At 38.1% G+C, this 27,511-nt stretch overlaps 1 protein-coding gene across 5 annotated transcripts in view; it reads right to left on the minus strand.

The window, feature by feature from the left end:
- Usp32 (ubiquitin specific peptidase 32) overlaps positions 1-27,511 on the minus strand; it is a 160,899-nt gene that overhangs the window by 79,732 nt on the left and 53,656 nt on the right. For 2 of the 5 annotated variants that reach the window (XM_048367103.1, XM_048367102.1), the window contains exons 1-5: positions 25,143-25,355; positions 23,858-23,985; positions 17,414-17,519; positions 14,234-14,352; positions 9,660-9,819 (exon numbers count right to left, since the gene is read on the minus strand). In XM_048367103.1, the coding sequence (XP_048223060.1) occupies positions 9,660-9,819; positions 14,234-14,352; positions 17,414-17,519; positions 23,858-23,985; positions 25,143-25,266 (637 nt within the window). In that variant the 5' untranslated portion in view covers positions 25,267-25,355. Of the gene's footprint in view, positions 1-9,659; positions 9,820-14,233; positions 14,353-17,413; positions 17,520-23,857; positions 23,986-25,142; positions 25,356-27,511 lie in introns of those variants that run through there. The other 3 variants (XM_048367107.1, XM_048367105.1, XM_048367106.1) reach the window with 2 other exon arrangements.

The following is a 27,511-nucleotide window of genomic DNA, read 5'->3' on the forward strand; positions in this document are numbered from 1 at the left end:
CAGGAGACTGAGATCTGAGAATCAAAACCAGCCCAGGCAGGAAAGTCTGTGAGACTCTTATCTCCAACTAATCATGGAGCTGTGGCTCAAATGGTAGAGCATTAGCCTTGTGCAAAAAAGCCCAAGGACAGCACTCAGGCCCCAAGTTCAAGCTCCAAGACCAGTACACACACACACACACACACACACACACACACACACACACGTAAAAGATGTTATAAGCAACAAAGTAAATAAATGACAGAGAAGGTAAAATCCAGTCACAAGTGTAGATAATAGTAAAATCAGGACCTTAAACAGTCTCTGTCTCTGTCTCTGTCTCTCTCTCCCTCTCTCTCTCATCATTTATCAGAGAGCCTATTACAAATCCAAACTCCAGTCAGGTACTGGTGGTTCACACCTGATATCCTACAATACAGGAGGCTGAGATTTAAGAATCTCAAAAGGCATCCCAGGCAGGAAAGTCCATGAAACTCTCCAAGTAACCAGAAAAAGAGTCGAAAGTGGAGGTGTGGCTCAAGTGGTAGAGTCCTAGCCTTGAGCTTAAAGAAGCTCAGGGACAGATTCCAGGCCTGAATTCAAGCCCTAGGACCAGCACCAAAAAAATCCAACCATAGCTATGTTTGTATATGCTTTTTTCCCTTCCAAGAAATTTAAGCAAAACTTAGAAAGCATAGATAAGATATTTATTCTGAACTAAACATGACAATTAAAGTGATTCTATTAAAATGTAAACCTGGTAACATTCACTTTTGGCCATAATGAGTAACTAGCACCAGATTTGTTCTCATGTCACGAATGACTAGAAAACTATAAAACATATAACACAAATGTTCTTAAAACTCAGAGAACAAGGAGTATAGGACTGTGATCTCTATGGTGAGGACTTTCATTCCCTGGCTTTCTGCATGCAGTTACTTTAGCAAAGAATGAAGACCCTCAGTGTAGAGATTTCATTGAATTAAGAACAGAGGTTAGTGCAGGAAAGTTTAGGCAGCTAAAACTGGAGAACAAAGGAATGCAGAAGAAATGGTTATGCAAAGGAAGAGCTCTAGATACCCACACAGGTATCTTGTCTTGTTGAACTTTAGCAGAATACTAAGCTGTATATGCACAAAGCAAAACTCAATGAAGCCAGGAACAAATGCTGAGGAACTCTAAGCCTACAACTATAAGCCACATGGGAGACATAAGAAACATGGGAGAAATAAGAAAAAAATTACTCGACTGGGAATATGGCCTAGTGGCAAGAGTGCTTGCCTCATGTACATGAAGCCCTGGGTTCGATTCCCAAGCACCACATATATAGAAAACGGCCAGAAGTGGCGCTGTGGCTCAAGTGGCAGAGTGCTAGCCTTGAGCAAAAAGAAGTCAGGGACAGTGCTCGGGCCCTGAGTGCAAGGCCCAGGACTGGCCAAAAAAATAATTTAAAAAAAATTACTCAACAGAGGTTTGATAGATAAACATTTTATGTTTGTATGGAAATGTCACTCTCCACTTACACAATTAATACATGCTACTAAAAAAAAAATCTTTTTCTGAGGAGGAAGTACTAGAGTTTGAACTCAGAGCCTTGTTCTCACTGGGCTGGCACTCTATCACTTGAGCCAACCTGCAAACCTGCTTTTTGCTGGTTCCCTTTGAGACAGTGTCTGGAGAACGTTCCTGTCTGGTGGTTTCTTGATAGTTCTACTCTCAGCTTCTGAATTAGCTAAGATTACAGATGTGATTACACTAGCATCTTGACACTATTGACTCTTAGGTTCAGGTAACTGCTTTTGACAGGAAGCTCTCCAGTACATTCACTCTAAGATGTTAAACAGCATCTGGCCTTTTCTACTAGTTGTCAACAGCAGCATCCCAAGTTGTGAGAGCCATAAACTGTGCAGACACTGCCGTATTTCCTATAAGAGACAAAATTGCCACCAGACTAGAAGCACTGCCATAGATACATTTACATACACACCAAGGCCAGACAAGTGATATACAAAACAAGTTACTTTCATAAACATACTCATTCGTATTGGATAAGAGTTAGGTAAATTATTAGAAAACAAATCCTTTAATATATCAAAAAAATTGAAATACTACATTGAATTTTACATCATTTTCATTAATTTTAAACAAAATCACTATTGAGAACAATGTAGCTATAACACTGAAAACATTGAAGGTAAGTACTTATGATTGGGTTTGTAATCAGAAAAAAAAAAAACAAAATTCTTCACTAAACCAGTATCAGAAGCATTTTGTGGTTTAAAATATTAAGAAAACAGGGGACAGGAATATGGCCTAGTGGTAGAGTTCCTGCCTCGTATACATGAAGCCCTGGGTTCAATTCCTCAGCACCACATATACAGAAAAAAGCCAGAAGTCACGCTGTGGCTCAAGTGGTAGAGTGCTAGCCTTGAGCAAAAGGAAGCCAGGGACAGTGCCCAGGCCCAGAGTTCAAGCCTCAGTCAGGACTGGCAAAACAAAACAAAAACAAAGTAACCAATCTTTTGATCCTAAGAGATCTTATAACTGTTGTAATCATATTGTAACATTTATGCCATGTTGCTTTGTGCTTATATTAATGCTGTTCAATTAAGAATATAAAATAAAAGCCCAGCACTAGTGGCTCATGCCTGTGATCCTAGCTACTCAGAAGACAGATATTTGAAGACTGGCAGTTAGAAGCCAGTCCAGGCAGAAAAATCTGTGAGTCACTCATCTCCACTTTAAGAAACTCCCCAAAGGGCTGGGAATATGGCAAGAAAAGAGGCAAGAGTGCTTGCCTCGTATACATGAAGTCCTGGGTTCGATTCCTCAGCACCACATATGTAGAAAAGGCCAGAGGTGGCACTGTGGCTCAAGTGGTAAAGTGCTAGCCTTGCGCAAAAAGAAGGCAGGGACAGTGCTCAGGCCCTGAGTCTAAGCCCCAGGACTGGCAAAACAAAAACAAAACAAAAAAAAAAACACTCCCCAAAAAGCTAGAACTGGTGCTGGGGATCAAGTGGCAGAGAACTAGTTTTGAGCAAAAGCAGCTCAGGGACAGCACATAGGCCCTGAGTTCAACTCCCAGAACTGACACATACAAAAAAAAAAAAAAAAAAGAGTATAAAAAACGTGTGTGTGTGTGTGTGTGTGTGTGTGTGTGTGTGTGTGTAATTGCAAAAAGAGAGAAAACATAGGTAATGGAAATTATTGAGTAATTTCCAAAGCTTTTGGTTTACTTGTAATTACTTTGTGAATTTGCTTTAATTTCATAATTAAAGTTTGTCATTAAATGTAAATCTGATCTGGGCACCAACAGTTCATGCCTGTAAATCTAGCTACTTGTAGGCTGAGCTCTGAGAATAGAGGTTTGAAGTTGGCCCCCGCCGATAAATCCTCAAGCTAAATCTCCAGTTAGCCAGCAAAAGTCAAAAATAGAGGTAGGGCTTAGCAAAAGCTAAGCAAAGAGTGGGAGGCCAGGAGTTCAAGCCCCACTACTGGCACACACACAAAAACATCTAAAACTAAGCATCTAGAAAATATGTAAAAAAAAATCTGTTATTACAATTAATGCTACCATCCTAAACTAACCAATAATAAAATTTGTTATTACTAATAATAGTATCTTAATTTTTCATTTGTATTATTTACACTCGTAATTATACTAGTAATAGATTTTGCTGTATGAAAAGCACTGAAAATGTAAAGAGGAAAAATTAATAATAAAATATGACTGCCTTATTTTTTCTTTTTCTTGCCAGTCCTGGGGCTTGGACTCAGGGCATGAGCACTGTCTCTGGCTTCTTTTTGCTCAAGGATAGCACTCTGCCATTTGAGCCACAGCGCCACGTCCAGCTTTTTCTGTTTATGTAGTGCTAAGGAACCGAACCTAGGGCTTCATGCATGCAAAGCAAGCATTCTACTGCTGAGCCATATATATTTCCAGTCCCTGAATGTTTTTATACAATTAATCATAGTACTTTCATTTACTGTAATATCACCTTGGACTATTTAGGATTTCCAGTGCTTTCATTCTATAGTCTACAGTATGTATGATTTCTCAAATTACACAAAATTCTACTTCATACTTTTACGCGATCAATAGGATAAGCTCCTTTAAAAAAAATTTTTCCAATAAGATCCTAAGAAACATTATAATACAATTTCTTAACTTCCTTTTTTTGTTTGTTTGTTTGTACTGGAATTTGAACTCAGGGCTTGGGCTTTGTTGATCAAGGCCCATGTCTACCACTTGAGCTCTGCCTCCAGTTCCCACATTTTGCTAGCTAACTGGATTTGCTAGTTAATAGGATTTGTCTATCCTATCCTCAGCGATTCTCAACTTGATCCTTAGATCTCAGGCTCCTGGGTAGTTAATATTATAAGCGTGAGCTACTAAGTCAGGAGAGGAAAACTTTCATACAGAAATATACAGTGTGCAATATAGCTTTCTTTATTAACCAAATAACTAATCTCCTGAGACATTTACAAATGTCTGATAATTTCAGAATGAGAACTAATTTTTTAATATACATAATTTCTAAATAAGAATCTTGCTTTCATTTTTGAAAAAGCTGAAATGTCTACTTTAAATATCCATCTAAGCCAGGCGCTGGTGGCTCATTCCTATTATCTTAGCTATAGTGCTGAGGCCCAGAGTTCAAGTCCTACAATTAAAAAAAATCCATATATCTGTAGTTATTTTAGAGAGTATTTTAAAATTTTAGCAACAGGCCAAGCACTGGTGGCTCACACCTGTAATCCTAGCTATTTAGAAGCCTGAGATCTGAGGATCATGGCTCAAAGCCAACCTGGGCAGAAAATCCATGAGACTTTTATCTCCAATAAACCACAAATCTGGAAGTGGAGTTTTTGCTCAAAGTGGTAAAGTGGTAGCATTGAGCTAAAAATAAAAAGCTCAGGGCCAGTGTCCAGGCCCTGAGTACAAGCCCAACCCACCCCCATCCCCACAAAAAGAAATTATTAACAGTCAAACTACTATACGAGTCCCATATATAAAGTGAAATAAGATTACTTTCCCTTATTACTTCATAAAAGATCTGCTCACTCCATTTAAGAGGAAAAATAGAAGAAATATAGACAAATAAACCCTCTTCCTTTTCTAGAAACATTAGATTTCTCAAGCTCTAAATTTCCAAGTAATTAGCATATAATTAGCATATAAAAATCTGACCTTGAAATAGGAGGACAACAGTAGCTTTGATTAAAGAAATTATGTGTTTCCCTCCCCCTCCTGTTGTGGGGTCGGTCGTGGGATTGAACTCTGGGCCTGGGTTCTGTCCCTGAGCTCTTCAACTCATGGCTAACATGCAGGTCTAACACTTGAGCCACTTCCAGCTTTCTGGTGGTTAGAGTCTCATGGACTTTCCTGCCCAGGCTAGCATTGAACTGTGATCCTCAGATCTAAGCTTCGCCAGTAGCTAGCATTACAGATGTGAGCCACTGGCACCTGGCTAAGAAATTATGTTTCTTTTATACTTAGTATTTTTCTTTCTCTTTTTCTTTTTTACCAGTTCTAAGGCTTGAATTCAGAGACTAGACACTATCTCTAAGACTTTTTGCTCAAGGGCAATGTTATTCCACTTGAGGAATAGCTCCACTTCCAGCTTTTTGGTGATTAACTGGAGTCTCATGGACATTTCTGCTGGGGCTGGCTTTGAACCACAATCCTCAGATCTCCGCCTCCAGAATGTAAGCCACTAGCACCAGACTCATACTTAACATTTCTATACTGCTAAGTATTGTACATTTTAAAAAGTTCAATAATGTTTACAAAACAACATATTTAGAATATGCAAAAATTAGATTAACTGTTTTGTTTTTTACTTTCAAAATTATATTTACTAATCTCCTTAAAAACATAATTTCTTTGCTGAAGTATAAATGTGAAAAGAGAACTAGAACATACTTAAGGAAGAAAATAATCAGACTGTTCATGGTCAGTTAAAGCTAGTGCTGTTTTATGTGGTCTGTTCATTTTCTGAATATAATCAATCATTTGTGAAAAGTAAGTTAAAGCAAATTTACATATACCATTTTTTATTACCAAAAATTTTATAAGACTTGGCAGTTTAATTGCCAGAAAGGAGTTTACCTAATCTCATCTTCACTTAAAGAAGTCAGAGGCAGCTCTAGTTACTCTATTTGCAGTTGGCAAATCAATTTTAAAAAAATACTTCACACTCTATTTGCTAAACAAGAATAAATTATCACCAACTCATAGATATTACTTTTTCTGGGTCACAAACCAGCATGCTACATTCCTAACATTCTAAATAATTTCCTGGCCTGCTTTACGGGCCATTCTAATCAAGGCTCACCTCACAGAGAGCTCCAGCTGCAGAAATTGCTCTGTAACACCAGAAATGGGTCCTCAACAAAAAATCCAGGAACAATATTCAAGTATGTTCATATGGTAGCACAGTTCCTTTAACATTTTTGAGGAAACAATCTCTTCTCAAACACAATGACCTTCAGAGATCTACTTAAAATGGCTGTAAGCCTTACATCACTACTAACAGATAAGAGGATAATGAAGGCGAGACACAGATTCACAAGGAGGTTTATGGTCTAAGATTCTTTGAAATGCTTTTTCTCCCTAATGAGAGAAGGCTTTACCATTGTAAACTGTGGTAAGGAAGCGTAATATGTCTATTTTCTATTAAGATAAATGATAAATTTTTAAGTTAGATATGAAGAAGGAAATATTCATGAGTGTTATTGCCCTAAACATTAACTACTTCATAATCTATATTTTACCACTCAAAGAAATCACTGAGTTAAAAGACCTTCATTCTTAAAATACTTTGTTATCATTTTTTTTTTATTTTTTTTTTTGGCCAGTCCTAGGCCGTGAACTCAGGGCCTGAGCACTGGCTTCTTATTGCTCAAGGCTAGCACTCTGCCACTTGAGCCACAGCGCCACTTCTGGCCATTTTCTGTATATGTGGTACTGAGGAATCGAACCCAGGGCCTCATGTATACGAGGCAAGCACTCTTGCCACTAGGCCATATCCCCAGCCCTCTTAAAATACTTTGTAAAAACTCCAAAATCTGGGTTGGGAATATGGCCTAGTGGCAAGAGTGCTTGCCTCATATACATGAAGCCCTAAATTCAATTCCTCAGCACCACATATATAGAAAAGGCCAGAAGTGGCGCTGTGGTTCAAGTGGCAGAGTGCTAGCCTTGAGCAAAAGGAAGCCAGGGATAGTGCTCAGGCCCTGAGTTCAAGGCCCAGGACTGACAAAAAAAAAATCAAAAACCTCCAAAATCTCCTTTTTAGTTTACTTGAACAATGTTAGAGGCACATATTTTCTTTCAAATCTATCTGAACTCTACAGAAGAATATGATCAATACTAAGCAAAATAATAATTCATAGTAAGGCAATTTCATTGTTGGCAAGTAGACGGTCACTCAACTATCATGTTTAGATCAAATAAAACTCAATGATATACTTGTTCCCTCAGGAAATTCAGGGACCCTGAAGCCCTTTATTTTATTCTCTTGAAGTAAACTTTCATTCTGGTCATAAAAACTTCTTTATTTTAAAATCCTTAGTGGTGGGGCTGGGAATATGGCCTAGTGGCAAGAGAGCTTGCCTCATATACATGAAGCCCTAGGTTCGATTCCTCAGCACCACATATATAGAAAACGTCCAGAAGTGGCACTGTGGCTCAAGTGGCAGAGTGTTAGCCTTGAGCAAAAAGAAGCCAGGGACAGTGCTCAGGCCCTGAGTCCAAGGCATAGATAGGACTGGCAAAAAAAAAAAAAAAAAAAATCCTTAGTGGTTTGTTGTTTCATAGAAAGTGTGAAATAAAACGATGGCTATAACTTTTTGATCATGAAGTAATTTTAAGTTTTCTAAGGTCATCTATTCCACGGAAGGTAATTTAACATAAAGAAGCCACAACAAAGACTAGAAGCAATTATGGTATGCCCTTGCATTTATCCTAATCAGAGTATAATGAGTATAATCACACATTACCATCTTCACAAAAATCTGTGCTTTATAGCATTAAAGAGGATTCAGCAGGCTTCTTGCTTCAGAATGTAAAACTACTTTTAAAATGTCTGTATTCTTATTTATGTTCATTTCTTCAGATTTAAATGCAAACTGTCACCCATCAAGTGTTAAACTTTCTGTAAAAAAGCTCTATCAGCATGGTAAAATAGATGGTGTTCATAAGGTCAATATTATGAATTGGATCTCTTTGTAGGCTCCTTGATATTATACAGAAGCAAGAAAAATGCATTTTATGCCAGAAACTACTACTGAGCCCTAACCCAGCAATTGAAGCATGTGCCATTGGTCTCATATCTAAACACTAACAAAGAAAATTTTAAAGCAAGTTAATTCATTCACATAGTCACTTCTTACAAATGGTTTCATGCACATTCTACTAATGACAACGTTGCCAAAAGACATGTTCTTAAAAATTTAATATTTCATTACTGGGGCTGGGGATATGGCCTAGTGGCAAGAGTGCTTGCCTTGTATACATGAGGCCCTGGGTTCAATTCCCCAGCACCACATATACAGAAAATGGCCAGAAGTGGCACTGTGGCTCAAGTGGCAGAGTGCTAGCCTTGAGCAAAAAGGAGCCAGGGACAGTGCTCAGGCCCTGAGTCCAAGCCCCAGGACTGGCCCAAAAAAAAAAAAAAAAAATTTCATTACTGTCATGAAATGCTTCTTTTATATGTTAAGATTAGTTTGGTGTTACTTACAGTTTATTTCTGCAATTACATTGTAATGAGTTCTTTGCATACCTATTTACTGAGTTAAAGGATGCTGTTTGTTTTAGAATGTTCATCTTTTAGACAGGTTTGGCTCATTAGCAATCATGGTGCAATATAGTATAACTTTCATCTGTCTGCAGTCAACAATTTTATTTTTGTCATAATAAATAATTTTCCAGTAAAAAAAAAAACCTCAATGATAAAGAGAAATGGGGAGGGGGAATCATTTCCAGGACCCCCAAGGAAGAAAAAGGAAATCCTTAAGGAAGTCAAAATCACTGTGAAGTTGACAATCACATATACCATACCCTCACCATTTTTACCTGCAATTAGAAGCTAGTCATAATAAATTAAAAGAATAAAGTCACATTTATAATTAAACTGTCTCTAAGTCCTAAAGTTATAAGTGCCAATGGCTCAGAAGAATGAGATCTGAGGATCATGGTTCAAAGGCCAGCCTAGGCAAAAAAGTCTCTGTGAGATTCTTTTTTTTTTTTGGCTAAGTCCTGGGGCTTGGACTCAGGCTGGGGAATTGAACCCAGAGCCTCATGTATACGAGGTAAGCACTCTTGCCACTAGGCTATATCCCCAGCCCTCTGTGAGATTCTTATCTCCAATAAACTACGCAAAAAAAATGCAAGTGGTGCTGTGGCTCAAGTGGTAGAGCACTAGCCTTGAACACAAAAAGGCTCAGAAACAGCACTCAAAACCTGAGTTCAAGTCCCAGGACCAAAAAAAAAACCAAAAAGACCATTTGCAAGAGAGCTATGTTTTCCATTTTATTTGATTATATCGTGGAAGCAAAAAAGCACTGATCAAAATTTTTTCTTTGTTAAAAGAAAAAAATCTGTCTTTGTAAATATCCTGATTTTACCAGGTTATTTCCAGTTATATTATATTAAAAGGTAAACAGAAAATACTTACAATGTGTGACGCCAGCCAGAGTTTGGTAGAAAGTAGGAGTATCACTATCATCAGTAAGGGTAACATACACCCCTCCAGATAGTAGCCAACGAGAGAAGGTAAAAGCATCTTTGTTTGTAAGAAGCCAATTTCTAAATTTTTCATAGTTTACCTTTTCACCCTGAAATAAAATTTTTTTTAAAAGTCAGTCAAACTTTAGAGTATTTAAAACCTGTTCAAATTGAAACTTGCAGTTAGTTCACATTTATCTTTCTACTATACAAAAAAAGGACAATCTAAGTAGCATGTATTTAGATGTTAAACTTTTCAAATCAAATTGTACTTCAGAACTCTGCATAAAATCTATGTGCTAAATATAAATTATTTTATCAACTGATTAAAGCAGTCCAATGCTAATAATTACAGAATACCTTAAACTATAGTTCAATAACGTTTTTTCAAATTTAAAAAATCATTTATTTACCCTATCCTTCCTCTCTGGTACTTCAAAATCTGTCTAAATTATATTTTCATCAAATCTGTTTAGAATTAAAGCATTAAGTTTCATATGCAAGTTAAAAACAACTATTCAAAAACCTTCCTAGTGGATCCCAGAAGGCCATGTAAGCTAAAGAAAGTGAAAAATCTTTAAAGAACAGAGGAAGACAGAAATATGCACTTTTAGTGTATATGCCTGAACTCAATCCCTGAGATTTTCTGCTCAAGGTTAGCTCTCTACCACTTGAACCATAGCTCCACTTCCAGTTTTTTGCATAATTGTCAGTAAGAGTCTCACAGACTTTCCCATCCAAGCTGGTTTAGAACTGTGATCCTCAGATCTCAGTTTCCTAAGTAACTAGGATTACAGGTGTGAGCCACTGGCACTAGGCTAGAAATTCACATTTTAAAAATCAATAACAAAACCCCTCATTAAGACAAAATCTTAAGGGCTGGGAATATGGCCTAGTGGCAAGAGTGCTTGCCTTACATACAAGAAGCCCTGGGTTCGATTCGCCAGCACCACATATATAGAAAACGGCCAGAAGTGGCGCTGTGGCTCAAGTGGAGTGGCAGAGTGCTAGCCTTGAGCAAAAAGAAGCCAGGGACAGTGCTTAGGCCCTGAGTCCAAGGGCCAGGACTGGCAAAAAAAAAGAAAAAAAAAAAAAAGAAAGAAAAAACCTTAAGGGCTGGGAATATGTCCCAGTGGCAAGAGTGCTTGCCACATATACATGAAACCCTGGGTTTGATTCTCCAGCAGCACATATATAGAAAATGGCCAGAAGTGGCGCTGTGGCTCAAGTGGCAGAGGGCTAGCTCTCTGGACAGAGGGCCCAGAGTCCAAGGCCCAGGACTGGCAAAAAAAAAAAAGAAGAAGAAAAAGAAAAAACTTAATATATAACTTTTTGTTTTGTTTTGCCAGTCCTGGGGCTTGTGAACTCAGGGCCTGAGGACTATCCCTGGCTTTTTTTTTTTTTTTTTTTTGGGGGGGGGCCAGTCCTGAGGCTTGGACTCAGGGCCTGAGCACTGTCCCTGGCTTCTTTTTTGCCCAAGGCTAGCTAGCACTCTGCCACTTGAGCCACAGAGACACTTCTGGCCATTTTCTGTATATGTGGTGCTGGGGAATTGAACCCAGGGCCTCATGTATACGAGGCAAGCACTCTTGCCACTAGGCCATATCCGAAGCCCTATCCCTGACTTCTTTTTGCTCAAAATTAGCACTCTACTCTTGAGCCATAGAGGCACTTCTATCTTCTTCTACATATGTAGTGTTGAGGAATTGAACCCAAGGGCTTCATTTTATAAGGCAAGCACTCTACCACTAGGCTATATTCCCAGCACTATATATAACTTCTTGTACCATTTTTTAAAAATTCATCTGTTAAGGCCAATAATAAAAACCAAGATAAAAAGGCTGACTCATGACACTTAAGTCTATGTTCCAGGTATCTACCTTTTGACTAAAATGCTTCTCTTTATAGTTTTTTTGTTTTGTTTTTGTCAGTTTGGGGGCTTGAACTCAAAGCCCAGGTGTTGACCCTGAGCTCTTTTGTTCGACTACCACTCTACCATTTTGAGCCATAGTTCCACTTCTGGTTTTCTGGTGGTTAACTGAAGATTGAGTCTCACAGACTTTCCTACTTGGGCTGGCTTTGAACTGCAATCCTCAGATCTCAGTCACCTGAGTAGCTAAGATTATATAGGCATGAGCTACTGGCACCCAGCTATAGTTATTTCTTTAACAATGAGAAATAGGGGCTGTGAATGTGGCTTAGTGGTAGAGTGATTGTCTAGCATACATGAAGCCCTGGGTTCCATTTCTCATACCACAGAAACACAAAAAGTAGCACTATGGCTCAAGTGGTAGAGTGCTAGCCTTGAACAAAAGAAGCTCAGGGACAGTGACCAGATCCTAAGTTCAAGTCCCAGGACTGGAGGGAAAAAAAAAAAAAAAGAAAGAAAAAAGAAAAATAACACAAGGCATTGTGTGAAAGACATGAATAAACTTTTTTTTTTTTTTTTTTTTTTTGGCCAGTCCTGGGGCTTGGACTCAAGGCTGAGTACTGTTCCTGGCTTCTTTTTTTTTTTTTTTCTGCTCAAGGCTAGCACTCTGCCACTTGAATCACAGTGCCACTTCTGACTTTTTCTTTTTATGTGGTGCTAAGGAATCGAACCCAGGGCTTCATGCATGCTAGGCAAGCATTCTACCACTAAGCCACATTCTCAGCCCACAAATAAACTTATTTTAGGGCAAATAAAATAAATGATTATAAAGACTTGGGTAGCCAGGCACGGTGGCTCACGCCTATAATCCTAGCTACTCAGGAGGTTGAGATCTGAGGACTGCAGTTCAAAGCCAGCCCAGGCAGGAAAGGCTGTGAGACCTTTATCTCCAATTAACCACCAGAAAATCAGAAGAAGAGCTGTGACACCAGTGGTAGAGCACTAGTCTTGAACAGCGACAGCACCCAAGAGTTCAAGCCCCATGATGGACAAAAAAAATCAATAAAATAAAGATTTGGATATGAAGGGTCTGGATATAATCATTAGACACAATATTCAGAAATTTAAACATACCAAAATATATTTTTTAAATTAGTCCATTCATTTCAGTGGATTTTTTTTCTCTTGGTGGTACCAGTAATTAAACTGAGAGCCTGGAAATCTAGAGCTAAAAGTGCTGTGACCAGTGAGCTACACATCCAGTCCTCACAGTACTGTTTGTTTGTTTTAACCCAACCATAGAGACATAATAATTCAAATAACCACTTACACGTACCTCCCAAACCCTAGCTTCCCAATTCTATAGTCTGCTCTTTCAACGTTTTTGCTATTAAAACTAAGTAAACAATAAATCCCAGTATTAAACCAAAATTTGACCTCCGAAGAAATCATGGGAAATAACCATGTGTCCTAAAATGGTCAGTTTGAATTGATAATGAAACTCTTTCTGCTTTAGTCCTTACAGAACGATAACCTGAAATGACCTGACCATTCAGTTATTTTTCGACTCTCCTATCACTAAGCCTTCGTTTTACAAGAAAAGTAACTTTGAAATAACTAACCAATTGTTTACACTATGTTTCTACTTCTTAAAAATTTTACTTTGCCTAACTCTACTAGTATATCATATAGCAGAATTAGTATACTGATTATCTTTAAAAACTTCCATCATACGAATGGATCAAGAAAATGTGGTACATATACACAATGGAATTTTATGCCTCTATCAGAAAGAATGACATTGCCCCATTTGTAAGGAAATGGAAGGACTTGGAAAAAATTATACTAAGTGAAGTGAGCCAGACCCAAAGAAACATGAACTCTATGGTCTCCCTTATTGGGAATAATTAGTACAGGTTTAGGCAAGTCATAGCAGAGCATCACAAGAGCCCAAAAGCTATACCCTTATGAACACATAAGATGATGCTAAGTGAAATGAACTCCATGTTATGGAAACGATTGTTATATCACAGTTGTAACTACTTTCAACGTCCCATGTGTATCTGTAGCTTCTATCACTGATGATGTTCTTGTATCACCTTCCTGTGGTTGTACCTACACTATCTCTGTAATCTTATCTGAGTATATTGGAAACCATGTATACTGGTATTAGAACTGGGAAATTGAAAGGGAATACCAAAATTGAGAGACACAGGGTAAAAAAAAGACAAACAACTACAAAAGCAATACTTGCAAAACTGTTTGGTGTAAGTGAACTGAACACCTCAGGGGGGGAAAGGGAAAGGGGGAAGAGGGAGGGGGGTATGAGGGACAAGGTAACAAACAGTACAAGAAATGTATCCAATGCCTAACGTATGAGACTGTAACCTCTCTGTACATCAGTTTGATAATAATAAAATTAAAAAAAACTTCCGTCATAAAACAGACTAATTAGTTTCTTCACATCATATTTAGTGACTGTCTCTCAAACCAACAGTTAATACTTTGTCAATATGAACAGGATGAAATGTGACTCTTTAATGTCATGAAACAGACTAACTGGTTTGTTCATATCATATTTAGTGACTGTCTCTCAAACAAACAGTTAATACTTTGTCAATATAAAGGGATGAAATGTGACTCTTTAAATATACCTCTGAGAAACACTTTTTGAGTGTATCTGGGACTTTACCATCCACCACATGAAGCATTCTTTCCATTTCTTCCCGTACAACATAGCTCCCAGATTCACTTGAAAAAAGACTAAAAATGTCTAGAAGAAAGAAAAATAGAATAAATTACTCTTAATATGGTTCAAATATGCTCTAGCAAAGCAGGGAAACAAAAAGTACTAATAACTCCAATGTTTAGGGAATAATTAATAGCATTTCCCTATTTAGTAGGATTTAAAGATAACAGATAAAGCCAGTACCCACACCTATAATCTCAGCACTTGGGAAGCTGAAGGTGAAGAATCTCCAGGTCTAGGCTGGACTGGAGTACATACTAAAATCCTGTCTCAAAAATGAGTATTGGGGGGCTGGGAATATGGCCTAGTGGCAAAAGCACTTGCCTCCTACACATGAAGCTCTGAGTTCTATTCCCCAGCACCACATATATGGAAAACGGCCAGAAGGGGCGCTGTGGCTCAGGTGGCAGAGTGCTAGCCATGAGCGGGAAGAAGCCAGGGACAGTCAGTGCCAAAAAAAAAAAAAATGAGTATGGGGGGCGGGGGCTGGGAATATGGCCTAGTGGCAAGAGTGCTTGCCTACCATGCATGAAGCCCTGGGTTCGATTCCTCAACACCACATAAGCAGAAAAGGCCAGAAGTGGCACTGTGGCTCAAGTGGTAGAGTGCTAGCCTTGAGCAAAAAGAAGCCAGGGACAGTGCTCAGGCCCTGAGGTCAAGCCCCAGGACTGGCAAAAAAAAATGAGTATGGAGTCCAGTGCCAGTGGTTCACGCCTGTAACCCTAGCTACACAGGAGGCTGAGATCTAAGGATTACAGTTCAAAGCAAACTGAGCAGGAAAGTACATGAGACTCTCATCTCCAATTAACCACCAAAAATCCAAAAGTGGAGCTATGGCTCAAATGGCAAATGCTAGTCTTCAGTAAAAAAAAAAAACAAACTCAGGGACAGTGCTCCCAAAACAAAACAAAAATAAAATAAATATGGAATGCAATGATCCAATTTAATTAAATGAAAGCGGATGAAGTCTCAACTTCTTCTGCGTATAGAAAATTCACCTAACAAAATTAATCTCTAAAGTAAAACCATGAAAAATAACCTTTTACTCTACAAAGTGAAACTTTGTTTGTAAAAAACACTTTTACTCTACAAACTTAGTGATTGTTAGTATTCATAAGGGTATATAACCATCATTACTAATCCTTGCATACTTACCAATCCAGAAAGAAATCTTAACATATACATTAGTAGTCAATAATATTACTAATGGAGATTTTTCTGTCCCCAGTCTCTGGCAGTCACTAATCTGTTATACTATGACATTGTTTGCCTAATCTAAAAATTTCACATAATTGGGATGGATCGTAATTTGTGCCCTAATGTGATGAGTAGCAATTGCTCAGCAAAATGTTTTGAAGGTGGTAGCATGTGGTATTACCATGTGGTACTACCATGTGGCAGCAAGAATCAGTACTTTATTCCCTTTTATTGTAGAGCAATATTCCATTGTATTTATTTATCCATTAATCATCATTAATGGAATGAGGGTTATTTCTATTTCTAGATTGCCTTTTTAAAAAAACTCTGTATGTTACACTTTATCTTGGGTATATACTTAAGAGTGAAATTTTTTTAAGTATGGTAACTCCATATTTAATAGTCTGAGCAAATACCAAATTGGTTGCTAAAATAGTAGCTGCACTGTTTTACATTTCCACCAGCAATATCTGAGAGCTGTCCTTTTTTTTTTTTTTTCCCTCGGTTGTGGGACTAGGCACTGTCCCTGAGCCTCTCTGTGCTCAAGATTAGCACTCTACCACTTGAGCCACAGCACCACTTCGGTTTTTTTAACTGGACATAAGTCTTGGGGACTTTTCTGCCCAGGGTCTTCATCAAACTACAACCCTCAGAGCATAGTCTTCTCAGTAGCTAAGATTACAGGTGTGAGCCACTGCTGCCCAGAAAGGGCTTTCATTTTTCTTTTTATAAAATCTGTCATAGCACTTGAACTCTGGGCCTGGGCCCTGTCCCTGAGCTCTTCAGCTCAAGGCTAGCACTCTATCATTTTGAGCCACCACCACTTCTGGTTTTCTGCTGATAAGAGTCTCATGGGCTTTCCTGCCCTGGCTGTCTTGGAACCTCAATCCTCAGATCTCAGCCTCTTGAGTAGCTAGGATTGTAGGGATGAGCCACCACACCCAGCTTTTTTTATATATGATTGTCAACACTTGTTATTACCTTTTTAATTTTAGCCATTCTAGTGGTTATGATACAGCAAGACATAGCAATTTCAGTTTACATTTCTCTAATATGTATTTCCCAAAACTAAGTTTTCCTATAACTGAGATGGTAATATGTGGTCTAATACAACTCGTATCAATCACTCAGCAAATATTTTTAAAGTGAATCCGTATGGTAGCAGCTTATTCAAGCATCTTGATCATTTCTGAAGTACTCTTTGGCTACTTGAATGTATTCTTTTTCTTCTTTTTGTTTTTTTTCTCCTGGTGGTACTGTGGTTTGAACTCAAGGCCTGTAATTCTATACCCTCAACATTTAAAAAATTTTTAGTTATTTTTTTTGCCAGTCCTGGGGCTTGAACTGTGGGCCTGGGCACTGTCCTTGAGATCTTTTTGCTCAAGGCTAACACGCAACCACTTGAGCCACAGCACCACTTTTGGATTTTTCTGTGTGTGTGGTACTGAGGAATTGAACTCAGGGCTTTGTGCATGCTAGGCAAGCACTCTACCACTAGGCCAAACTCCTGGCCTATTTTAGTTATTTTTTACAGATATTTTCTCACTTTTTGCCAGAGGCCAGCCTAGCATTGTGATACATTTACCTATTCCACCCACATAAGCAGAAATTACAACTCTGCCCCACTGTGCCCAATTTGATTGCTGAGATAGGATTTTGCTAAATTTTTAATCGAGGCTGCCCTCAAACCTTAATTTTCTAAAACCCTACTTCTGAAGTGGCTTGTATTACAGGCAGATGCCCTATATACACTATACCCAGCCCTTCTACCAAATATTTTCTTTGAAAAAATACTAATTCAAATATTTTGTCTATGAACAGATTTTGAGATGAAGTATTTTTGCAAACACACGATACTACTGTCATCTGAGATAATAAAAATACTTACATTTTGCTTTTTCTTCATCTCTTCCTCTTGTAAGGAGGACTAGTCCAACTATTAAGTTATTGAAATGTAGCCCTTTGGGTGTTCCACCAAAAGAACAGTAAATCACCTAGAAGAAAATGATAAAGCCAACCTTAGAAAATGTTGAGAAATCTGGGGCTGGGAATATGGCCTAGTGACAAGGGTGCTTGCCTCCTACACATGAAGCTCTCGGTTCGATTCCCCAGCACCACATATACAGAAAATGGCCAGAAGGGGCGCTGTGGCTCAGGTGGCAGAGTGCTAGCCTTGAGCTGGAAGAAGCCAGGGACGGTGCTTAGGCCCTGAGCCCAAGGCCCAGGACTGGCCAAAAAAAAAAAAAAAAAAGGAAAAAAAAGAAAATGTTGAGAAATCTGAAGTACGTATTACCTTTAACAAATTTCATCTTCATCTCCAGACACAGCTCTAGTAAATTTTATGAAATAATGTTTAAATGTTTCCCTTTGATGCTCTTTTGCATCTTGCAGCCATGAATAGAATATTCATCAATTACAACATTCATATATTACAGGTAGACACATCTGAGTGTTTATTCTTTTTTTTTTTCCAGTCCTGAGGCTTGAACTCAGGGCCTAGACACTGTCCCTGAGCTTTTGCTCAAGGCTAGCACTCTACCACTTGAGCCACAGCGCCACTTCGGCTTTTTCTGCTTATGTTTTGCTGAAGAATCGAACCCAAGGCTTCATGAATTAGCCAAGCAACTCTACCACAAAGCCACCTCCCCAGCCCTGTTTAGTCTTTCTCTTTAGAGTCCTTATCAAAGTCCAAAAGTATAAAGGTCTTTATTCAATAGCTGTAACAATGTGATAAGGATTCTATGCAATTATAGAACTCAACCTCCGTAGAACTTACATATATTATTTTGACTGCAAAGACATTCTCTAATTGAATGTTCAGAGATATAAAGAAGCCACAAGACACTTCTTTTACACTCTCAAGGTATTACAGTAACTAGAAAAACAATAACTACATACAATATAACTATACATAAAGACAGTATCTGCAATCATTATAATTTCATTTATTCATTCAACAATTCTTTGTTGAGTTGCAAATATGCAGTTTTTGTTTGTTGTGACAGGGTCTCGCTATATAGTCCAGACTGGTCTCAAATTGGTGATCCTTCTGTCCCTTCCTCTCAAAAACTAGAATTACAGGTGCACTCTCCATCATGCTCAATTTATAAATATAGGATGATAAAGAATTCAAGAAAAGTCAGTGCAATAGAACACAGTTGGCAGAGAGGGAAGAGTGTAGTCAAAGGCCTTGGGATTAGTACCAGTCAGATGATCAAAAATTAAGAGCAGATAGACATTAGAAAAATTATTTAGCAAAGAGCCTCCACTCTATCACTCTCCTTTAAAAAAAAAAAGTTAACTATAAATTGGAATTTGAAGCCTGATATTGTTACAAGGATGGTAACCATAGCAGCAAGACCAACATACAGCTCAAATGCAGACCAGATTGACTCAACTGCAGACCAGATTGACTCAACTCCCCATTCAAAAGGTACTTTAGCTCAATCTCTTCTGTTCTATGCAAAACACTTATCCTTTAACAACAAATCTGGATTACACAAAGCAGCAAGGGGAAAAAAAAATCTCAAGATATTGTCAGAGACAAAAAAAAAACATGACAAAAAAGTTTCAAAATGGCTTCAGTCAACTTAATGGAGTCTAAGACCTGAGCCAAAATGAAGCGTAAAAAGTACACAGGGAATAAAGGATGTATAAGACAAAAACAAAACAAAACACCAAGAACTGTGGAACATATCAATGCTTCAACATACAAGTGGGCTGGAGACATGGCTCAAGCAGTAGAGTTCTTGCCTAGCATGTGTGAGGAGCTGAGTTAAATCCCTAGTACTTAAAATTATTTAACATATATGCAATTGAATGAAATCTTATAAGAGAGAATGAGAAATAGGATAGAAGGAAAAAATATTAGGAATTTTCCAAAACTTTTATGAAAACAGTTATGAAGAAGCTCAGAGAACAGGAGCTTCCTTTACACCTGGAAAAATACCAACTAGACAAATCATTCTTTTTTTTTTTTTTTTTTTTTTTTTTTTTTTTTTTTTTTTTTTGCCAGTCCTGGGCCTTGGACTCAGGGCCTGAGCACTGTCCCTGGCTTCTTCCCACTCAAGGCTACTCTGCCACTTGAGCCACAGCGCCGCTTCTGGCCGTTTTCTGTATATGTGGTGCTGGGGAATCGAACCTAGGGCCTCGTGTATCCGAGGCAGGCACTCTTGCCACTAGGCTATATCCCCAGCCCAGACAAATCATTCTTAAACTACACAGAAGTCAAAGATAAGAAGAAAATCTTTAAGGTAGCAAGAAGGAAATATAAAGAAACAAAGATCTACAGAAAATTTCTTACAAAAGCTACATTAAGCCAGAAGTCAATAAAGGGACATACTTAAAGTACTAAACAATAAAAACTTATTGAGGGCCTCTATTTGGTAAAAATATCTTTTAAAAAGAAAACCAGAATAAACGTTTTTAGGGAACAAAAATATCATTGAGGGAGGGAGGAGCTGGGAATGTGACTTAGTGGTAGAGTGCTTGCCTAGCACACATGAAACCCTGCGTTTGATTCCTCAGCAGCACATAAAACAAAAAAGCCAGAAGTGGTGTTGTGGCTCAAGTGGTAGAGTGCTAGCCTTGAGCAAAAAGAAGCCAGGGACAGTGCCCAGGCCCTGTGTTCAAGCCCCAGGACTGGCAAAAAAGAAAAAGAAAAAAAAATCAAGAACAAAACTGGGAGAGAACAAGGAAAGGGTGACGTCCAAAAAGAATGTGTGTGTGTGAGTGTGTGTGTGTGTGTGTGTGTTTTACAGGATAAAATATAATGCACAGAGGTAGAAGTGCCTCCATAAAGAAATAAAGAGTATTATTAGAAATGGTAAGAAGAAAGGAAAGTACACAATTATTAATTTTTTTCAGTATGGGGATTTGAACTCGGGGCATAAGTTCTACTACTTGAACCACACCTCTAGCCCTTTTTGCTTTCATTATTTTTCCATAAGGTCTCCACAAGGTCTACTAGCATAGGCTAGTAGATGGCAATCTTCCTATTTATACACCCCATGAAGCTGTATGACAAGTACTTGCCACTACACCCAGCTTTTTATTAGTTAGGATAGGGATCTGGACTGGTATTGGTGACTCATGTCTGTAATCCTACCTACTGAGGAGGCTGAGATCAGAGGATCATGTTTTGAAGCCAGTCCAGGCAGAAAAGTCTGTGAGATTCTTATCTCCAATTAACCACCAGAAAACTAGACCTGGCACTGTGGCTCAAAGTGATAGAAACTTTTTGTTTGAGCTGGCCTCAAACTACAATCCTCCTGATATCAGCCTTCTAAGTAAGCAGTATTACAGGAATAAGCCATGGCAACCAGCTTATTTTTCTTATATTTAATTGCCCTAAAATATAACTGGCCACACTGTTACTTTAGAGTAACAGGAGAAATGTACTTTAGAGTAACAGGAGAAATGTAATTGTGTTTATAGAATATGTAAAACACATGACAGCAATAAAATAGAGCATAGAAGTAAGGAATTGGAGTATCAGACATATGTGTTTAATATGCCATTAAATGGTATAACATACTAATTCTAGTGTAGTACAGGTTGAGCAGCCCCAATTAAAGCCAGAAACAATTTGATGGTTGACATCATACCTCAAGTGGAAAATTCCACACCTGACCCTGTGACAGGTAATAGTCAAAACACAATACCCAAAAAAATACTTTATAAAACTGCTTTCAGGGGCTGGGAATATGGCCTAGTGGCAAGAGTGCTTGCCTCATATGCATGAAGCCCTGGGTTCGATTCCTCAGCCCCACACATAAAGAAAAGGCCAGAAGTGGTGCTGTGGCTCAAATGGCGGAGTGCTAGCCTTGAGCAAATAGAAGCCAGGAACAGTGCTTAGGCCCTGAGTTCAAGCCCCAAGACTGGCAAAAAAAAAAAAAAAAAAAACCAAAAAAAAAAAAAAACTTGCCTTCAGACTATGTGTATAAGTTATATATAAAACACAAATGAATTTTGTACTTAGCCTCTGCTCTCATCCACAATACACTTTTAGTTTGGTTTTTCTTTCTTTCTTTCTTTTTAGATAGGGTCCCTAGCTTTTGTCCAGGCCAACCTCTGACTGCTACTTTCAAAGTAGCTGGGATTATAGCCATGTGTCACCATGTGTCAACATATCTAGCTCTACTATTTCTTTTGAAATAAGTTCAATGTATTTTCCTCCCTCCTCCACTTTAGTATTTGTGTCTCTAGAAAAATGAGGTATCGAAACTAGTAGTAGGGCAAAAATATTTAAAAATATTTTATATAAATATAAAAAAATCCTGGTTAGGGGCTGGGGATATGGCCTAGTGGCAAGAACGCCTGCCTCGTATACATGAGGCCCTGGGTTCAATTCCCCAGCACCACATATACAGAAAACGGCCAGAGGTGGCGCTGTGGCTCAAGTGGCAGAGTGCTAGCCTTGAGCAAAAAGAAGCCAGGGACAGTGCTCAGGCCCTGAGTCCAAGCCCCAGACTGGCCAAAAAAAAAATCCTGGTTATTTAATTATCCATTATTTAATTATCAAATACTGATTATTTGTTTTTAATTTCTTTTTATAATTTTTTTTACTAAGATGTAGGTAGACTCACATATAGTTATAAAAAAGAAAATAAGAATGTTAGCCACTAGTATCTCACACCTGTAACCCTAATTACTCACACCTGTAATCCTAATTAGTCAAGAGGCTGAATTCTAAATATTTGAAGGTCATGGTTCAAAGCTAGCCTGGGCAGACAAATCCAAAAGGCTCTTATCTCTGACTACAGCAAAAAGCCACAAGTGGAAATGTGGCTCAAATGGGAAAGCACCAACCTTAAGAGGAAAAAGCTAAGCAAGAACAAGAAGACCGGGGCTGGGAATATGGCCTAGTAGCAAGAGTGCTTGCCTCGTATATATGAAGCCCTGGGTTCCATTCCCCAGCACCACATATATAGAAACTGGCCAGAAGTGGCGCTGTGGCTCAAGTGGCAGAGTGCTAGCCTTGAGCAAAAAGAAGCCAGGGACAGTGCTCAGGCCATGGATCCAAGGCCCGGGACTGGCAAAAAAAAAAAAGAAAAAAAAGAACAAGAGGACCTAAGTTCAAGTCCCAGTAAGGTTATTTAAAAAAAAAAAAAAAAAAAAGGCTCGGTGCTGATAGCTCACATGTTATCCTAGCTACTCAGGAAGCTAAGAGGATCATGGTTTGAAGCCAGCCCCAGCAGGAAAGTTATTAAATTCCTACTTCCAATAAACTACTCAGAAAAGGCTGAAGTGGCACTTTGGCTCAAGTGATAGAGCACTAGCAAAGGAAGAAAAAAGGCACAGAGACAGTGACCAGGCACTGAGTTCAAACCCCAGGACAGAAGTGGGCGGGGGGGGGGGGGGGGGCGGGGGAATAAACTTATCAAAATGCGAGAAGATGGAAACCTTCTGGCACACTGGAAGGACAGAATATACAAAAGCCTGACCAAAACACATTCTACTTCAAATGTGTACTATAATTTCTGAGGCTAACCCATTGTGCAAATAACCATGTTGCCTTTTCATGAGCTGCTTAAAGAATTGAAAAGCAATCAATAAATAATAAAATAAAGAGAAAGATTTAAAAATATCAAAATGTTTAGTGTTTTTTGTGAACTAGGTATCATATCCTTGTTTCTTCATAACTGCAAAGACTTGTAGGTTAGTTTAAAGGCTGCTTTGGGGATAAGATTTGATTTTGCTGTGTAATCAGGGTGACTTATCTAGCTCCATGAGGTCATAGATAGGACAGGATGAATGCACTCTTGACAGGTCTGACCGCAAGTGACTCAATTTGTTTGCAGGGTCCCACTGACCTTCAAGAGAGCAGAGAAATGTGCCAATGCCTTCTACATTTTTAGAAAATGTAGCTTTTCTACAGCATTTAGAATCAAAAGCATTGACTAAATCCTTCCTCTCAAAAGTGATTTAACCATTTAATAGTACATCAACGTAGCCAATTTTACATTATCTGCACACTTCTTTCTGATTGTACTCTCTTGAAATGTAACCACCAAAAAAGCCGGAAGTGCAACTGTTGCGCAAGTGGTAGAGTGATAGCCTTGAGCAAAAGAGCTCAGGCCCTGAGTTCAAGCCCTAAGACCAACACCAAAAAAAAAAAAAATCGAAACTAAGAACTGTTAACCTACTCAGCAAGAAAAATAATTGCAAGTAAGAACAGGAGACACCCCTTCTTCTCAGAACTAAAACATTTTAAACAAAATGTAAAAATTAACACAAAAACAGATTAAAAGTACTTTGAAAAAAATTTGAAGAGAATTCAGGTTGCTAAATAGCTATCTAGAGGAAAAACCTGGAACATCATGATTATTACCTCAGCAACCTTTGGAGGTACTCCATCCCCAAGTACTTCCCTGATGAAGCAGGTCTGGCCCATGTAATACGAGAGTCCACAGGTCCTCTTGAAGGCATCTTTAAGTCGCTTCAGCTCTACATCTGTAACTACAATTCAAAAAATAAAAGATGGATAAGAAATCAGAAAAGAAGTCTCACAAAATTCAGTTGCTAAAGGAGCATGATGGTACATGCCTATAATCCCAGCTCATGGGAAGCTAACGCTGGAGGGTAGCAAGTCAGCCTAAGCTACTACATAGCAAATTGCAACTCAGTCTGGGCTACAAACATAGAGAAACTGTCTCTCAAAAATAAAAAATAAGGGCTGGGGATATAGCCTAGTGGCAAGAGTGCCTGCCTCGGATACACGAGGCCCTAGGTTCGATTCCCCAGCACCACATATACAGAAAACGGCCAGAAACGGCGCTGTGGCTCAAGTGGCAGAGTGCTAGCCTTGAGCGGGAAGAAGCCAGGGACAGTGCTCAGGCCCTGAGTCCAAGGCCCAGGACTGGCCAAAAAAAAAATAAAAGAGAGAGAGAGAGAGAGAGAAACAAACCAAAAAACTCCTAGAGGTAAGTAAAACATATCCCAGTGGTAGTCATAATTCTACCATTCTCAAATCTACTCTAAAAAAATAAGTCTTTTTCAAAAGACAAAACTTTAAAAAATGCATACAAATTTTAGGCAGGAGCAAGAAATACGTAACAAAACAGTTCAAAATGATAGGTAAGCTAAATAGCATTTGATTCAAGCATCAGTGCTTTCAGCAACAATATGCTAATTTTCTTTTTGATAAAAAATTATTTGTGTATCATTTTTAGACACCCATATCCAAACCAAACAAAAAAATAACCCTTTGATTTTTCACTTTACAGAACGTCTACAAAGAGAGAGAAACGAATACCCTTCAATATTTGGTAAAACTATCAGAAACACAGAAATGGGTTCCTTGACCCATGCTGGAGGAAATAGAGACTTCTGTTTGGATGGAAAGAAAGATTACATTAAGTTTTAAAGACTAAACCAAGTAAAAGTGATGAGAGCATACCAGGTGGAGATAATACTTCGTTTCAAGTACAATATAACCATACAGGGTATGTTATGCTAGCAAAATAAAACAAGTAGAAGACCAAGTCACGATGAGTCTGTTCTATAGGGAAAGAATTAATTATAAATAATTGAAACATAAACTCTAAGTAGATTGGAAACATACCAGATAAAATTAAATCAATTCACTCTAAAATGATGTAGAAGAGAGAACAAACCTGGAAGCAAAATGTAGGCTGCTAGTATAAGAAGAAAAGGAGCTAAATCTGGAAGCCAGCCAAAAGGAAAAGTCAGCAGAACTTGATGCTTGACTGAGATAGAGCAGTACAGAACAATATCCATACTTCTAGCCTAGAAAATTCAAAGGATGGTGTTATCATCTACATAGGAACATGAGAGAGACAGCGAGACAGAGGGAGAGAGAGGGAAAGAATGATGGAGGGAAGGAGGAAGGAAGGAAAAGAAAAAAGAGAAGGAAAGGAAATTAAAGGAAAAAGAAAAGCAGAAAGAAAAAGACAATTAACTCTGTTAAGGACCTATTCAATATGGGAGTTTTAAGGAGATACATTGGGTTTTTAATTTTTGAGTATAAAGCTTAGGAGAGGTTTAATGAGTGTTAACGTTACAAAGTTGTTAATTAAAACTGTGAATAACTAATGAAACCTACTAAAGACCATTTTTAAAGGGGGGAAAGGGATAGTTAAGAAAAGAGTAATAGAAAGGTTGAATTTGACAAGAGTATATTATATGCATATATGGAAATTCCACAAAGAAAGCCCTTTGTACAGTAGCATTAATTTTTTGAGAATTAAATTTAATTCTAGAATTAAAAACAAATCATGAATAAAAAAGAGAAAGAAAAGGAAGAGAAGAGGAAAATTGTTAAGAATAGTCAGAAGGATATAGAAGAAACAGAAAAACAGTAAAGAAAAATACTAACAGTCTGAAGTAACACAGGACACAGAAAGGACCAGCAATAAAAGACTGAAATGCCTGGCACATACAAACAATATGTGAGGTAGTGATTTTTAAAAACCTAATAAATTGTTAAAAAGTATGATTATCAGTGGCTAAAACTCATTAAAGTTGCATTTATAATATTAACATATTAAATATACTAGTTCCATACATATTCTTTTTAGAATGTGAAAATGAAAACCAGGACAAAGTTCATCTCATAAACTACAATAATGAAAGATAATTTTAGCTACTAGAATATCTAGTTCTTCAAGATAGCTAACCTGTATTGATGGCTTTAATAACAAATTAGGTTGCTTCTGATCTACAGGAGAACAGAAAATCAGTCATTAGAATTTAATATGGCAATCTTTTCCACTGTTGGTTGAACATTATCTGAAAAAAAAAATTTTAAGTAGCACACCAAGGTTGGGAAAATAACTCTGTGATAGGGTGGCCTCATATGTTCAGAGCCCCAGGTTCAATTTTTAGTATGAGGATGAGGGGGACAACACCCTGATGAACAATAAAACTATATTCATTTTATTCGTTCACAATAGAGGTAAATATATACATACAAAAGTTGTTTTTTTTGCAGTTCTGGTGTTTAAACTCAGGGCCCCAAGGCTTACTTGGCAGGTGCTCTCCTGCTAAACCATGTCTCCAGCCCATTTTTGCACAAACTTAGAATTTTGGGAGAGCTTTTTTTATGGTTTTTTTTTTTTATTTTTCAGTACCTTTAGGTAGTTGTACAAAGGGGTTTCGGGTCAAGATGTCAATTTATGAGTGCTATGTACATTGATCAGTGCCACCCAATACATCCTCTTCTCCATCACGATTCCACCCATTCATTCATCCCTTGCCTACTTCCATTTTCATGTGTGTACATTGAGTATTATGACTCTATTCCTTTCTCAGACATTCTTCTGCTCCCTCTCCTCTTAACCCTCACTTCTTTAAAAACAAAATGTTTCAACTTCCTGGTATTTGTTGTTAAATTTCTAGTTAAGCTATACTTTTTTGAATAATTTGCACTCCTCCATATACCATATTTTAGTTTATATATATGTGGCCTGAATGTTTTTATATGATTATGTTTTAAATTTTCTTTCCACATGAGAGAAAAACATGTGCCCTTTTGTCTCTTTGAGCTCGATTTATTTAACATAATTTATCCAGGTCCATCCATTTTCCTGGAGATGATATAAGCACGCATACATACATACATATACACACTCACACACAATCACGTCACTTTTTCTTGATCCATTCATCTGTTGTACAGCAATCTGAGCTGTCTCCATAATTTAGTTATGAGTAGTGCAGCAATGAACATGAATAAGTGTCTTTGTTGTATCCTAACTTGTAATCTTTTGGATAAATGCCCAAAATAGTATCACTGGATCACAGGGTAGTTCTATTTTCAGTTTTAGTTTTGTGTGCAGATCCTGTCCAGGGTGCTGTCCTTGAGTTTTTGCTCAAGGCTAGCATTCCACCACTTGAGCCACAGCTCCACTTTTGGCTTTTTGCTTTTTGTAGTTTACTGGAGATAAGAGTCTCATGGACTATCCTGCCCAGGCTAGGATTACAGGCATGAGCCACTACACCCAACTATTTTAAATTTCTTTGA

Source organism: Perognathus longimembris, chromosome 17 (assembly GCF_023159225.1).
Source record: "Perognathus longimembris pacificus isolate PPM17 chromosome 17, ASM2315922v1, whole genome shotgun sequence".
Taxonomy (NCBI): domain Eukaryota; kingdom Metazoa; phylum Chordata; class Mammalia; order Rodentia; family Heteromyidae; genus Perognathus; species Perognathus longimembris.